General features: G+C 45.3%; 1 protein-coding gene across 2 annotated transcripts in view; it reads left to right on the top strand.

Annotated features, from left to right (window-relative positions):
- Positions 1–16,923, top strand: part of ADAMTSL3 (ADAMTS like 3) — a 275,775-nt gene that overhangs the window by 123,150 nt on the left and 135,702 nt on the right. For both annotated transcript variants that reach the window (XM_080980240.1, XM_080980241.1), the window contains one exon: positions 16,783–16,909. In XM_080980240.1, coding sequence (XP_080836366.1) covers positions 16,783–16,909 — 127 coding nt within the window. The remainder of the gene's footprint in view (positions 1–16,782; positions 16,910–16,923) is intronic.

Here is a 16,923-nt window from a genome sequence, read left to right as displayed (position 1 = left end):
CAGAACCATTGCAGAAAATTAGGCCTCAGAATCTGGCGCTGGCCAGTGCCTGCCAAGTATGGCAGCCACTTTTTCAGTGGCCTCTGAATTTGTATAACTTTGATTTCCATGATGGGATACAACCAGTCTGGTTTGTTTCTCCCTGTAGCATAAGAAGGAATGGAAGGATGATTGACAGCATGGGAGTATGACGGAATGGTTGGTGGAGGCAAGTGTGAGTGGCAGGCGGAGAGTGCCTGAAAAGGATTTGAAGTTAGCCCCGGCGGTTCCCAAACTCCCTCCCGCCACAGACCACTTTAAAAGTTATTACGGTCTTGGCAGGCCACTTAATTATTTTTCTCCTTGCTGTAGCAGTTGTGATGCACTCTGCTAGACGCTATATTATAATTATCTAGTTGTGTTTTTTATTGCTTCTTTTATTTCTTATGTTGCATTTTGTTGCATTACAGTTTCCATTCCATAGAATTCAAACTGCAATGCAATAAAACACAATATTGGAAACGAAAGAAGAAATAAAAGTTTAAAAAAAATCAACACAAATATTTAAGATGGACGTGCCACAGACTACCTGAATGAAGCTTGCTATCTGTGGACCACAGTTGGGGAACTTCAAAGTTAAACAATTGGACAGAGTTAGAGTAGTTGAAAAAATGTGGAGAGAGTGAGGGCAGGGGTAAATGGCAGGGGAAATAGCTCTTAAAAGGGGATTCTGGTATGCTAGGGTAGGATATAAAAACTATTACTTGTTATAAAAGCTTGGGTTTTTTTACCAACTGCCTACTTGTTTATAGCTGTTAATTTATATACATATTTGTACTGGTTTTTAAATTCATGAGGATGTTCTGGTCTGCAGTATTCTAAAAGATCTCACCCCTTCTATTGTGCTGGTTTTGAATTAGAAAGTCAGGTCAATAAGGGAATAGTCTTACAGCTCCCTGTAAATCTGTAGTTGGTGGCAGCAGGTGATTTTGGGAGATACTAAGGGAAGTGTAAAAGGGACGCGGGTGGCACTCTGGGTTAAACCACAGAGCCTAGGACTTGCTGATCAGAAGGTTGGTGGTTCGAATCCCTGCGATGGGGTGAGCTACCGTTGCTCGGTCCCTGCTCCTGCCAACCTAGCAGTTCGAAAGCACACCAGTGCAAGTAGATAAATAGGTACCGCTCTGGCAGGAAGGTAAACGGCATTTCCGTGCACTGCTCTGGTTCGCCAGAAGCGGCTTAGTCATGCTGGCCACATGACCCGGAAGCTGTACGCCGGCTCCCTTGGCCAATAAAGCGAGATGAGCGCCGAAACCCCAGAGTCGGTCATGACTGGACCTAATGGTCAGGGATCCCTTTACCTTTACTTTAAGGGAAGTGTGGACTTACCCAGTGGCTATTGGTAGCCAAGGCCTTATAGTGGACCCTAGGAATATCACAAGCTCTCTTAATTTGTGCCTTGGTCTCAGTGCTCCCCCCTCCCCAGTCATTCTCTACCAATCTCTTGGACTCAAATTCCACAAACACTCCCCTTCAAGAAACCTCCATGCTGGGGGGGGGGGGGGGGGCTCGATCCAGTTCCTACCTCAGTGCCCTCCACCTTTTGGTTAGTAAATATTCTGTGACCTCAGTTGATTCATTTGTTTATTTGTATGCTGCATTTTCACAAGAATATGTGAGACCCGTGACTGGAATGTAGGAATTAAGGGATATAATCTGTCCGAAAGGAATAGACCAATCAGGAATGGAGAAGGGGTAGCATTATATGTAAAGGATGTTCACACTTGTGAAGAAATTCGTGGCCTGGAGCATGGAAAGCAGATTTGAGAGTATATGGGTAAAATTTGTAGGAGAGAGAAACAACCATGAACTTACTGTAGGGGTCTGCTATAGACTGCTAAGCCAGACTGAAGACTTGGATGATGCCTTCCTAGAGCAGATTACCAAAAAGCAGGGATATACATAGTAGTCACGGGAGACTTCAGTTTCAATGCTATCTGTTGGAACTCAAATTCTGCCAAGAATGTAAGGTCCAACAAATCCCTCCATTGCCTCTCTTACGATTCCATTTCCCAGAAGGTAGAAGAAGGAACAAGGGGATCATCTTATCTTGGATCTGATCCCCACCAAAAGGGAGGAACTGATCGACGACTGGCGCTTTGTGTTGCATTCAATCATGTTTTGCAACGACATTAGATCTTAAGCAAATAAAACTGGCCAACCAGTTCTTTATTTTACTGATCCAGCCACTAAAGCTGTGTTGCGTTACGTAAAAAGTGCCAACATAATTCACAATCTTTGGGGGTTTGCAAAGGGACACTTTCTGAGGAGATGCCAGCTTTTAAGACATCCTCTCCCCGCTGTCCCGCCACAAGGCTTTCATGACTTTGGGGGCTGGCAGGGAGGAGATATTTATCCTGAGCTCCTTGGATGTGCCTTGGAAAATGAACCAATTTGCTTCTGATTATTTATTGATTTCACTTCTGGGTGAGTCCCACAAGATTCCTTACACCTTGAAGATTGTACCCATCTCTGTTGTTGTTGTTTAGTCATTTAGCCATGTCCGACTCTTCGTGACCCCATGGACCAGAGCATGCCAGGCACTTCTGTCTTCTACTGCCTCCTGCAGTTTGGTCAAACTCATGCTGGTAGCTTCGAGAACACTATCCAACCATCTCGTCCTCTGTCGTCCCCTTCTCCTTGTGCCCTCCATCTTTCCCAACATCAGGGTCTTTTCCAGGGAGTCTTCTCATGAGGTGGCCAAAGTATTGGAGCCTCGGCTTCAGGATCTGTCCTTCCAGTGAGCATTCAGGGCTGATTTCCTTAAGAATGGAGAGGTTTGATCTTCTTGCAGTCCATGGGACTCTCAAGAGTCTCCTCCAGTGCCAGAATTCAAAAGCATCAATTCTTTGGCGATCAGCCTTCTTTATGGTCCAGCTCTCACTTCCATACATCACTACTGAGAAAACCATAGCTTTTACTATACGGACCTTTGTTGGCAAGGTGATGTCTGTACTTTTTAAGATGCTGTCTAGGTTTGTCACCCATCTCTAGTTGTATATAATAGATCTTCCCATAACCTGTCGCATCCCATCCTTGTTCTGTACTTGACCTGCCAGATTGTCTGATGGCCCTCCACTTTGAGTTTGTGTGTATGTGTGTTGCAATATTATTTGAATCCAAAGTTGTCAGCGCTTCACCTCCCTGCTATAGAACCTTGGAGCCAGCTGAGAGATAGCAAGCATAGCTTCAAAGTGGATGCCTGCCATTGCTGATCCCACGGGCTTTCGTGAGATTTGTAGCAACTTGAAAATAAATGAGGGCCCTTTGATAAAAATCTGCGTCAATCTCATGAACATAAGCAAAATGTAAGCTACCTCTGTATGGGTTTTTCAGCTCCTATCCCCTACTTCCACGCACCCTGCAAGTCATAACCTTGTGTTTAAGATCGCCTCTTGACCTCCTCCATGAACAAGACCTTTTTGGAGCCTGGGGTAAAAACCCAAATGATATTCTTGTGTAAGGATCTACTAAATAATGAAAGAAGAAGCAGTATACACGCATATGAAAGCTTTGGGTATTGCTCCTCATGATCCATACAATGCATTCACAAGCCTGCAGTTAAACTACTGCTCTCCGCCCTTTCATTTGAAGATGTCTTAAGCTTGTTTGCTAAGGGCTGAGCAGTGTCACCTTCACACTGATGCACCAGTCTCTGTTGATGAAGTTGAAGTGGTTTCTAATTCCACCAGTAGAGGATGATCATTGCAATCCAAAGCAGGCTTATCCAGCATTTCAGTTGCTGTGTTTACAGTCGTACTTTAGTTCGCGAACGCCTTGCGAGTTGAACGTTTTCGCTCCCAAACGCTGCAAACCTGGAAGTGAATGTTCCGGTATGCGAACATGCTTTGGAACCCGAACATCCGACATGGCTTCTGATTGGCTGCAGGAGCTTCCTTCAGCCAATTGGAAGCCGCTCCTTGGTTTCTGAAAGTTTTGGAAGTTGAACGGACTTCCGGAACAGATTCCGTTCAACTTCCAAGGTACCACTGTATTCCGTTTCCCCAAATAAACGTAAGAAACAGACTTAAGTGTGTGAGAGTCTCCTTAGAACCTTTTTACCAGCTGCAAGACTTCACCTTAGGAGCTTAGTTCATCATGATTCCTGCCTCTGGAATCCCCAGCTCCATGAAAACTGGCTTTGACGTTTTTCGGCTGTCACATTCCATTGTTATCAAGCACAAGACAGAACTTTCCATTTCAGAATCACAACATTATTAAATTGGTATTACAATCTCACAAGTACTCTCTTTCTCTCTCTCTCTGTGTGTGTATATGTGTGTGCCTTTTGCCTAGCCAGTTGCCACAGAACATTTTAACTCTTACAATTTTCCTCTTCTCCCTTTGGTTTCCTTCTGTCATTATTTTTTCACACGCCTTGCCTCATGAACCATTTCTCAAGTTTAGAACCTTATGCCTGCAGTGCCATATCTATTGGGACAAACCAGAGTATATTTCAACTTCTGGTCATTACTAAAGATTTTTTTCTTAAATTGGAAAAATGCTGGACGTTGCTTTTAAAAGAAAAACTCTCTGTATGTGGTTTTGGTCACCTCCACACTGTACATTTCAAACACCTTTATACCACTTTAAAATTCATGGCTTCTCCCAAAGAATCCTGGGAACTCTAGTTTACCCCAAACAAAGTTACTGTTCCCAGCACCTTAGCCAGCTACAGTTCCCATGATTCCGTGGGAGGAACCCATGACTGTTAAAAGTGGTGTAAGACTGCTTTAAATGTATGATGTGTGATCCAGCTAGAGTAAATCCTGGACCCACTCCTTAAAAAGTTACAGCTGCATGTCAGTATTAATGTGAATGACTCCCAAATTAGCAAGGAGGGGGGAAAGACAATCTGCTTGGATTTCTGGGTCTCCCTTTTTATTCACAAGTAAACAAAACTGTACTACAGTTGAAGAATAAACTAAATATACTTTTCATTTGGTCATCCAGGTATCGTGTTTATTAGCTGGGTGATGGTCTGGTAGAAGTATGAACTGTGGCTCAGTTCTCATCTTATAAAAAATCTGTGATGTTGCTGAGTAATCGTTTCAAAGTTTTATACAGGCATCCTCCCACGGGGCAGGGAGAGCAGCGGGATCCTTTGTGTGGCTCTGCTGGACTGGGGGATCCTTTAACTCAGGGGTCAGCAAACTTTTTCAGCAGGGGGCCGGTCCACTGTCCCTCAGACCTTGTGGGGGGCCGGAATATATTTTGAGGGGGGAGGGAAATGAACAAATTCCTATGCCCCACAAATATCCCAGAAATGCATTTTAAATAAAAGGACACATTCTACTCATGTAAAAACATGTTGATTCCCAGATCGTCTGCAGGCCAGATTTAGAAGGCAGCTGGGCCGGATCTGGCCCCCAGGCCTTAGTTTGCCTACCCATTCTTTAACAACTGCTCGGCCGAGGGGAGTGGCAACTGCACACTCCTCAGCCGAGCCAGTATGGTGTAGTGGTTAAGAGCAGTAGACTCGTAATCTGGGGAACCGGGTTCGCGTCTCTGCTCCTCCACATGCAGCTGCTGGGTGACCTTGGGCCAGTCACACTTCTCTGAAGTCTCTCAGCCCCACGCACCTCACGGAGTGTTTATTGTGGGGGAGGAAGGGAAAGGAGAATGTTAGCCGCTTTGAGACTCCTTCGGGTAGTGATAAAGCGGGATATCAAATCCAAACTTCTCTTCTTCAAAGATGCAGAGGGAGGGAACAAACTGTATGGACGCCTTGCTGATGCAGCTATTTTCTCCCTCTGCGTTGTATGAGGGCAGAGTGAGATGTTGGCTTCACTCAGCGATATATCACTGGTGAGACCGCCACCGCTCCCGAGTTCCTCTGCTCTCAACGTGCTCTGGAGGAAGTCGCAAGCAGAGGGACTCAGAAGTGGTGGCGGTTTCACCAGCGATACACCATTGGGTGAAGCCGACATCGTGGTCTGCTCCTCATACCGGTCCTGGGTGATATATTGATATATCGCCCAGGCCTAATCCAGGCTTCCACCATGAGGCTTCATCTGGCAGTTCCAGAAGTGCCATCTTCCCACAAGAAATGGAGGAATTTGAACACTACCAATGAGTACCAGGGAAAACACCTGTATCCACTGCCTCACAAACTGCAGCATTTCTAAACACATAAGTACGATGGAGTGTTGAACATCATGACGCCTATCTATAAAACAGCCAGCATGGTCCATTGTACTTTGCTGGAGCAATGAATAGTAGTATTTTCAGTGCCACAGAGTCATTGCCGTGCTCCTAATAGGAGGCAATATGGTCAGGTGTGTCCTCATCACCTCCTACCCCCATGCAATGAGTGAATCCAAGCTTCCCAAATCTATGCATTATCTGGAAGAAAAATGAAAAATAAAATAAAATATAATGCGTATTTATATCTGTGGAAGTGTACAGCACACCAAATGCTAATAAACCATACCTTTCCAACATTGCCAAGACCGACAGTATAACTCAAATGCACTTGGTCCTGGCCAGACAGACCTCAGTACTGTGGATCTTCTAGCCACAAATGGATCAACTACAGTTTTGTAAAATTCCATGTTGGTCAGCCTCCAAATGGTAATAGCAGTGTGCTTTTCCAGTGGTATATGCTCTGTCATTATGGGGTTTTTTCCCTCTCAAAGGTTGACCGCAGTTCCTCCACTGTTTCAAAGAGAAGAGTGGCCTTGTCAAGTAAAAGGGCCTGTGATATTAGTTGTCGTCCCAAAGTTGCAAGACTTATACAAGTTATTGTCACACTCTGTGGGCTGGGTGGGTGTGTCTCCGGGGCTGTCACAGCCCCAGAAATTTCTGCTTCTCGCCAAAATACGAGTAGAGACAGGGTTGGTGGTGCAGCGCAGTCCAAACAAACCAAGGTCAAACACAGGGGATGTGTGAAGGTTAAACCAGGATCCAGAAATAAGGTCAAGAAACAGCATCAAGGAACACTCGGTATCATGGGGTCTTCCAGAAGGTATAACGCAGCAAGGAGGAAGAACTGGAGTCGGGAACAAGGAACAAGGTAACAAGAAACCCAAGATCTGTGATGTTTCCAGCAACTAGAAAGCTCAAGAAGGAGACTTTATGTTCCCTGGATTCCTAAACCACATCCTAACCACTGATGCTGTCCATGAAGGATTGTTTACTTGTGAATAGAATTGCTACTCACAAGTAGCCTCCCCGACTCTGAGCTGATAGATCGATGGCTCCCAAACTTGGGTCTCCAGCTGATTTTGGACTACAACTTCCATCATCCCTAGCTAGCAGTACCGGTGGTCAAGGATGATGGGAATTGTAGTCCAAAAACTGCTGGAGACCCATGTGTTGGGAAACCCTGTGATAGATGCATACAGTGCCATCACTCTCTGACCTTTTTGTCCTGGTGCTCTTGAAGTCTGGAAGAGAGGCTCCACCTCCTCTGACATTTTCAGAGGTTCTTTCTTGGGTATTCCAGAGCTCCCTCAGCATTCTTCAATAGGATCCTGAGCAGTGGACTCGGGGGGCTCTGGCTGCTCCTCAAGGCTGTTGACCTTTGGGGTGCCCAGTTTGTCCTCCAAGGCTGCCATGCCTGGCATGTGATTGGGGCTGGGCATGACATAATGACCTGGAAAAAACAAGTAACAGCGATGTATCTTGGGGGGCATCTTATCCATGAAACTCTTGTTACAGAACTGGAGGGGGGGTGTCCCTCTAAACACTAACATGAAAAAATGCTAGGGTTTTGTGTTATTTGTGATATGAAGGGCTGCAACGCTGCAAAGAAATTCCTGGGTAGCCTGGCCAAACTAGGGCTGTTAAGAGAGCCATTGTGGGTCATTAACAAGATAATGGAATTTCTTGCACCAGGTGTGACCACAGACTGGAGATTTGGAAGGTTGCCAGGGTAACTGCTCTGGGAGAGGGCTTCTGGGAAGATGAAAGAGGAAGAAAGGCTGAGATTCATCTTGACTAGGGAGAAGGAAGGACTGCCTGCAGTGCTTTGGGCCATGTTGTAAGATCTGGACCTCCTCCATGCAGACGGAAGGTGTAAATATGTGAACAGACTGCATGACAGTCTCCGCCGTGTCTTCCATTCTCCAAAGGACACAGACCCTGTGTGCGTGTCTGAGATCCCATGTGCTTTTGCCACAGCTTGGCAGAGAGAGGGACAGGCCCCTGGCTCCTTTGTAACACTATTAGCAGCTATGCCCTGCCCATCACTTAATGTCTGAGTGTTCATTAACTCCATCTGTGGAGTTAAAGGGTTCTGTTCTTCTGTGTCTTCTCCAACCACATATGCACACAGTGATCTGTAATAGTGTAATAGTGCCACTGTATTCTGCTCTGGTCAGACCTCACCTGGAGTACTGTGTCCAGTTCTGGGCACCACAGTTCAAGAAGGACACTAACAAACTGGAACGTGTCCAGAGGAGGGCAACCAAAATGGTCAAAGGCCTGGAAACGATGCCTTATGAGGAACGGCTAAGGGAGCTGGGCATGTTTAGCCTGGAGAAGAGGAGGTTAAGGGGTGATATGATAGCCATGTTCAAATATATAAAAGGATGTCACATAGAGGAGGGAGAAAGGTTGTTTTCTGCTGCTCCAGAGAAGCGGACATGGAACAATGGATCCAAACTACAAGAAAGAAGATTCCACCTAAACATTAGGAAGAACTTCCTGACAGTAAGAGCTGTTCGACAGTGGAATTTGCTGCCAAGGAGTGTGGTGGAGTCTCCTTCTTTGGAGGTCTTTAAGCAGAGGCTTGACAACCATATGTCAGGAGTGCTCTGATGGTGTTTCCTGCTTGGCAGGGGGTTGGACTCGATGGCCCTTGTGGTCTCTTCCAACTCTATGATTCTATGATTCTATCTTAGCAGTGAATCTAGAAGAAGAAGAAGTTGCAAATACATGTTCACTGTTTCTGGATCCATCTGTGAGTGATTAGATATGATTGCATTTACCTGTATGTGTATACACCCCTTAAGGTGAAGAAGAAGAAGAGGGGACCACAAGAAGATCTATTTGCATACAGTTGTATGCTCAGGTTCACATGCGTTCATCCAGGCTCACCCAGTACCAAAAGGGGAACTTTGAAACACTGCTCACTTCCAGTGCATTTATTATTGGTTCAACTCATTTCTGTACATATCTCAGAGGGGTTTACAACCTGACTTCAAAGCATTGGTAGAGGATTACAAAATACAAAAATAAGACATTTCAAATTTAAGTCCAATTACAAAACACCTGTTCAAGGAAGTATGATTAACAGGGAAACGGCAGCTTACTGCATTGATGTGTGGAGCGGACCTGCATGATAAAGAAAAATGCTGCACACTGACAGCACGCATGACTGAAAAGCTGTCCACATTTTAATTGGGCTTCCCATAACAAAAAAATGGCATGTAGCACAGAAAAGCCTTATAAAGAAGGCAGACAGGAACATAGGAAGCTGGCCTTATTTAGTGTCAGAGCAGCTGCCCATCCAGATTAGCATCGTTAACACTTACTGGCAGCAGCTCTCCCAGGTTTCAGACAGGGCATTCCCAGCTCGACCTGCAGATGCTGGGACATAATAATAATAATAATAATAATAATAATAATAATACCATAGATTCCGGCATATAAGACGACTTTTTAACCTCGGAAAATCCTCTAAAATGTCAGGGGTCGTCTTAGACGCCGGGTATGGGTTCGCTGGGCAGCGGCACTGCACAGCGGGCTCCACACCGGGAGGAAGCCGCCCGGCAAATGCCCAGTGATGCTAAGCCGGCTTTGCTGGGTGGCTTCCTCCCAGCGTGGAGCCCGCCACCCACTGCCGCTCCCCAGAGAAGCTGCCGCTTATTAGGCGACTGGGCGTATAAGTCGACCCCCCAATTTTGCCTAATACGCCAGAATCTATGGTAATAATAATAATAATAATAATAATAATAATAATAATAATTTATTTATTTATTTATACCCTGCCCATCTGGCTGGGTTTCTCCAGCCACTCTGGGCAGCTTCCAACAAAATATTAAAATACAGTAGCCCTTCAGATATTAAAAGCTTCCCTAAACAGGGCACCTTTCAGATGTCTTCTAAAAGTCTGGTAGTTGTTTTTTCCTTTGACATCTGATGGGAGGGTGTTCCACAGGGTGGGCACCACCTCTGCCTGGTTCCCTGTAATGTCGCTTGTCGCAGTGAGGAAACCGCCAGAAGGCCCTCGGTGCTGGATCTCAGTTTCTGGGCTGAATGATGGGGGTGGAGACGCCCCTTCAGGTATACTGGGCTGAGGCCGTTTAGGGCTTTAAAGGTCAGCACCAGCACTTTGAATTGTGCTCCCCCTGCCTATTTTCTCCTGTGTTTTCCTTCTTTACCTTTCCCCTCTTGCATTCCCCCCTCCATTCATTCAGGCTTACCTGCTTATGTAATGGTTATCTTTTCATTGCACGCGTGAAGGGATGAACGGTGGCTGAATCTGTAAAGTTCCTTTATTGTTAAAAAATAAAACCGCCATAATTTTTTTATTGGGTGGTGTAGGGAAGATTTAAAGTGCTGCACTGAAGGAGAGAGAGAAACAGGTTGGAAAATTAAGTGTGTGTGTGTGTGTGTGTGTGCGCAAACACATGTATACATTAAGATACTTAGGATCAACCATTTAAAATTTATTTTCACTTACTGCTAAAATTAATAAAATGTAAATAAAGATGATAATGCATATAAATGTGAAGAATTTGCTGCCCTTTGCAGTACCCCAGATTTGTTGCCTGAGCTTGGCTTCCTCGCCATAACTTATGATACCAACCCTGTCCCTGAGTTTGGCCCGTAATTAGCAGCTTCCCAGGATCTTTGGCACAGCCGCTTACATTAATCAGTACAATGAATAAGTTACTCAGATACGGCACACGAAGGGAGCATTGTGCAGAGCTTAAGCCAGTATTTTGGAATTCTGTGTAGATAAACAAAGCTTAACATTTTCTTTGCACTCAAAAGGGTAGGATTACATCGCTCTGTATAATGCACTCTGTTAGTGGTATTTGTGGGAAGCGTTCAATCTCCAGTTGTTTCTTTCACATGCTAATATTATCTTTAGGAGGTCAAAAATAAAATAAAAATGGGAGTCAAGACAGATCCTGGACCACAGCCTTGTCCTAATGGCTTGTCCTGGAGAGATAAGCAGTCCACTATGGTTGCTTCCTTGAAGATCAGGGGTGTGGAGGCTTTGTCCTCCAGATGTTGCTGGACTACATCTCCCATCAGCCCCATTTTTTAATGGAAAAGGGATGTGTCTGAACACTTTAGAAAAGGTTCACCAGCACTTTGTCTTAATACTCAAAGTTTTAAGACTTTTTTTCTGGTTATCTTTATAGTAAGAAGGAAGGAAAGAAGTGGACCTGTGAATAACGTTAGCATTGGGGAATTTGTTAGTATCTCAGTTAGTGTGTGGTCACTTGTGGATTGGAAAGTGGCTAATTTCCTAAATTAGGATACTTGATTAACTGCTGGTTAACTGCAGTCCTTCTTGAGCATTCGCTGGAATAAGATGGAATGTGAATAAGCCTTTTGCCCTGCACACAGAGCTCCTTCGTGCAAACCAGCAAACAAATTGTCTTCGATTAAATTCAATAATATTTCACTTGAGCTGGGAAACTGTGCTTAACAGTTTCAGAATAAGCTGGGATATTGGTGGGGGTCTTGGTGGCAAGCATGCTCACACCCAGCTCAGGTTGATTTGCTAGCTCCCGCCATTTCTGCACTGAGAGGCTTTGGCCTCAGTGATCTACGCCAGACTTCCTCAAACTCGGGCCTCCAGATGTTTTTGGCCTACAACTCCCATGATCCCTAGTGTGCTGGGCCTGGGGGTAACCCGAGAACTGCGGTCCAGGTCCGGTACAGAATCCGAAGGTTCCCCTAGGAGTCAGTCTGACAGGGCCAAGGCAGGACACGAGGCAGGAAACCAGGCAGACAGGTACAGGATCTCAGGCAGGATCTAGCACACAGCAAAGTTGCTCCCGCAACTTGGGGCAGGGTCTGACAGCCTTTTATCTTTGTCGGGGTAACGGCCTGTCGTGATCTCCCAGTAACTCACCTCCCCGTTTCGCCCAAAGGCTAGCACTCCTCCTGCGAGTACTTAGGTCTCTCCTTCTCTCAGACCTTAGTCTCTGGAGCTCGGGAGATGTCGGTGGGCTACTAGACCCAGGGACCGCCTCAGCCTCCCCTGACCCAACCGGTAGTGGAGCAGCTGTAAGTGATGGCCCAGCTGAAGACGATGAGGTAATCCCCACATCTGGAGCCAGGGCAGGCTCAGGCCCCTGACTCGGCCCAGCTGATGTTTGTTGCAGGGGAACCTGTGCAGACTGGGACTCTTCAGGACCAGGCCCCAGACTTGGTTCAGATGATGCCTGAGGCAAAGGATCCGGTGCAGACTGAGACTCCTCTAATTCCGAGCCCGAGCCCCAGGCCATCACACCTAGCTAGCAGGACCAGTGGTCAGGGATGATGAGAATTGTAGTCTCAAAACATCTGGAGGGTCGAGTTTGAGGAAGCCTGATCTATGCTGTAATAATCTCCTGGATAGATTACTGCAATGCATTCAACATGGGGCAATCCTTGACAACTGGCCAGAAGCTGCCCAATGGCAAGAGGACATCATATCCCCTCTATCCCCAGGGCACTGTCTGTGGTCGACTAGGCCTAAATCAGGGAAGCTCATGAGGGCCCAGTGAGAGGCAAGGGGACACCAGAGGTCACTTTGTCAAGGATCTCCATCACACCTTGTATGTAGCTCTTCCACTGTAAACACAGTCCCCAAGAAATGCACCTCCTCCTCCTTTTCCTTTGGATGTTTCATAGCTAGTTTGAAGAAGAAAGTAATTTTGATACCCTGGGAAAGCTGTTTTTCCGAGTGGGAAAGTGCTGTGCTTCTTCTCCTAACAGAAAAGTAGGGAAGCGATTTTTTGAATCCCTCTTTGCAGATGTTTATCTCTTTGGCAGCAGGCTTTCCAGACTCCTTGAAAAACACTCTCAGAATGCGTGAGAAGGCCCCCAGAAGAAAGGTTTTATATAGGCGTCCTCCAAAGAATCTTGGGACTAAACATAATCCAGCCACTATGCATCATGTAGAAAGCGATCGGTTTGAAAGGAGCACTTTTATTTTCAAAAACGAGAATCTGGAGGTTCATTTGGTGATCACGCAACTAATTGCACAACTCGTTTCATAGAAATATTTCAAAGCCCATTCGCAAGTTCAAAGGAAAGAAAGCGAGTGATGAAGGAAACTGGCTGTGCGACAATTAATTGTGGAATATCTAGAACTTTGCAGACTTTGGAGTTATTCAGAATTCCTCATCTAGCAGAATCCTATAGTTTGTCACTAAAGTGTGCTTGCTTACCTTTCTGTTAACCTGAAATTCAGTGGCCTCTCCTTGATAACGTAACAGGCAAAAGCTGCGATAAAACTCCTACCGAGCAAGTCCAACCTTGGCCTAAGCAATGGGAGGTTTCGCTTTTCAAGGAAGTGTGGAAATTCCATATTGGAATGTTGGTGGCCTCTCCCTTTGCTGTGAATATTCATTCGCTCGTCCTCCAGTAATGAATGTCATGTGTGCACAGAAAACCCTTTCCAAGATGCTGTGGAACGGGGAAGGGAAATGCTGTGTTCCCATAATTGTTGTGCTCTGTGCCACACACTGCAAAGGCTGCATTGTTGCGGTAACACACAGTCTGTCACTGCAGGCTGTTTAGGCTTAGGATCTGTTTTCTTCTCGCCAATCTTGCTGTCGCTAAATTGATGGCAAGGCTCCCATTGACTTAAGTGGGAACAGAATGAACCTAGGCTTCGCTGAAATATAGTAGGGTTGTTTTTGTGCAGTATTGGTGTTTTGATGGACAGCTGCAAGCTCGCAATGCTGTCGCTTTAATGTCATGTATACTGGCGTAACGTGGAGGGTAAAGTATGTGTGCTATGAGCCAACAGTTCTGCAGTTCAACCCCACTAGGTGGCCATACACCAGTCATTGTTTCCCTGACCTCAGCCTGCTACCTGAGGAAACCTAACAGTGACCTACTTTATAAAGGTAAAGGGACCCCTGACCATTAGATCCAGTCGTGGCTGACTCTGGGGTTGCTGCGCTCATCTCGCTTTATCGGCCGAGGGAGCCGGCGTACAGCTTCCGGGTCATGTGGCCAGCATGACAAACCTGCTTCTGGCGAACCAGAGCAGCGCACGGAAACACCGTTTACCTTCCCACCGAAGCGGTACCTATTTATTTATTTGCACTTTGATGTGCTTTCGAACTGCTAGGTGGGCAGGAGCAGGGACCGAGCAACGGGAGCTCATCCCGTTGCGGGGATTCGAACCGCCGACCTTCTGATCGGCAAGTCCTAGGCTCTGTGGTTTAACCCACAGCGCCACCCACACCCCGCATCCTACTTTATAGGATGGCTGTAATGACTGAGATTATGTATGTGAAGCACTCTGAACCCTCAATTGGTTAAGTAGTATTGTTGTTAAGAAAGCGCTGAAGCAGTGAGCTATGCTAAGGGCGACCCAGTGGATCTCTGGCTGAACTCTGCCCCTTTCCACATGGCTCTTATACTTCACAGTCCTGTTCAATCTTTCCTCAATACATTGACGTGCTCCTCATTACTCTGAGTCATGAGACGTGTCAAGGGCAGTGTATATTTGAGATTTGGTACCTTTTTGTAGGAAAGAACATTGCAGATCTAAAATGTTAGCCTAATATTTGGGTTTATGTTTTAATTGGTTAGTATGTGTGCACCTGTCTTGTACATGGATTGTACAGGGCTATTTTTCCAGCTGGAACTCACCGGAACTCAGTTCCGGCACCTTTCAGGTGGGCGCCATTGCCATTATAAGAGAACAATGGGGGGGGAGCGACCATGGTGTGTCCCAGCACGTCTTTTTCTAGAAAAATAGCACTGGTTTCGAATTGTATTGTGAAATCGCTTCGAGGTGCTTCATAGGAGATGCTTCATAAATGAAATTATGTGCACCATTAAAACTCACCGGTTCAACAGAGAACGCTGGATGCAGCTCGGCAGTTCTGCATTTCATGTAGAATGTTATTCATCATAAGCTTAATTGTTTATAATTTCCCCCATTGAAAATCAAAGGCGTTTACTCCCTAAGCAGTCTAGGATAAATCAGAAGAATGTCTTATGTATGGTTAGCTTAGCTGCCCAAGCAGAGCTGCAAAATGCGGCAGCCAGCAAGCTGAGGAAAGATATTTGCAAAACAAAAAAGCCATGATTTGTAAAAGGGATTCATGCTTATCGATAAAGCCATTAAAAGTTTTCCCGATGGAAATTTCATTTTATGGTGATTGTATCATCTGTACTTTTAATTTGTGTTTGACACTGTTAATGGCCTTGTAGGCTGGGCAAATGCATTTCTGGATGGTTAGCAAGGGAGATTGGGATTCACTAGTAAGATCATACAAAAATGAGATACTAACAACTGCTCAGAAAAGCATTTTAATGGCCCACACATCTAGCAAATGGTCTCCCCCCCCCATATGCTGTGCTTTGTTTATATAATTAGTTTGTGGTGTCTGAAAAAGTTCAGTAAAATTCAATTTAAAATAATTGGTACACTTATGTTTTCCAAAAAGGTAAAATTACTGAATAAACTGGTACCACGGAAGGGAGTATGTGATGGGACTGTGATTTGCAGCCAGCCAAGGGTTCTTAATTCTTGATCTGAAGCCAGGATTCTGCTTGGATGGGGAACTAAGGTTATTCTAATGCTTTTCTTGCCTCTGAAGTTAGTAAGTGATGAAAGGCAACTCTAAACAACAGAGTTACAGATATCTTCAGAGTACATTGGAGGGAATAGCATTCAGCTTACAAGAAATCCCCATATTTCTGAGACAGGAATACCAAAATAGGTTTGACTGCTATCGTGAGAATAGTTGTTTTAAAGTCGTCGTCCCCACCCCGCTCAGATGTGAGAATCAAGACGCACTTTTGAACGAAGGAGGACGAAACCTATAGAGCAGCCACGTTACATAGGATGCGCTATTACTTTTTATTGTTTATTTATATATACATCATTTATATGCTAAACGGCTTGAAGGCTGTCAGAGGGCAGTTCTGTTTTCGAAGTCCTGCTCTGTTTAAAGTCCAGCAGAAAGATACAGAGGGCTAATAAGAGAGGGGCAAGACTTCTGAAGTTTCCCATCTGCAGTTAGCACATGAGAATTAAACTGAGTAGGCACACTCAGGGTCACCCACTCACTGGCTTGCCTGTTATGGCGAGTAGTCTGGGACTTCTGTTTAAATTAAAACAGTTATTTTACACAAACACACGTTTGTTTGTTTGTTTGTGTGTGTGTGTGTGTGTGTGTGTGCACGAGAAGAAGACGACGACCCTGGTTCGACCAGAGAAAAGGTGAAGCACGAGAAAACATCAAGGCCTTCTGCTAGACTGTCTCCTCCTCCCTCTGCCCAGCCGACTTACATTTTATATCAGTTGTTTTAGTAGTTTAAAATTGTAAACCGCCTTGGGTGCCTTGGCAGAAAGGCAGTGTGTGTGTGTGTGTGTGTGTGTGCAAGCTTGTGTGAAGTGCTGTTATTTGCTTTTGTGGTTAGATATAGTACGTGCTTACACACACACACACACACACATGCAAATCTGAGTCCTTTTTTTTTTTAATACTGCAATTTCAATTTTTCAGTGAGATAACATTATTACTATTTCATTAAAGAAACTGAGGGAAGGCCTGTAACAACTTTGCCCTTTTTTTCTGACTGTCCTGTTGACATTGGCAGGCGGTTGGCTGTGATCGGCAACTCGGGAGTAACGCCAAAGAGGACAACTGTGGGGTCTGTGCAGGAGATGGCTCGACGTGCAGGCTGGTGAGGGGGCAAACTAAGACACACCTTTCGCCAGAGAAAAGTAAGTTAATTATC

The sequence above is a fragment of the Podarcis pityusensis genome (assembly GCF_964106645.2).
Source record: "Podarcis pityusensis genome assembly, chromosome: 14".
Lineage (NCBI taxonomy): Eukaryota > Metazoa > Chordata > Lepidosauria > Squamata > Lacertidae > Podarcis > Podarcis pityusensis.
Note: the sequence above shows the minus strand (reverse complement) of the source record. Positions and strands in the feature narration are given on the sequence as shown.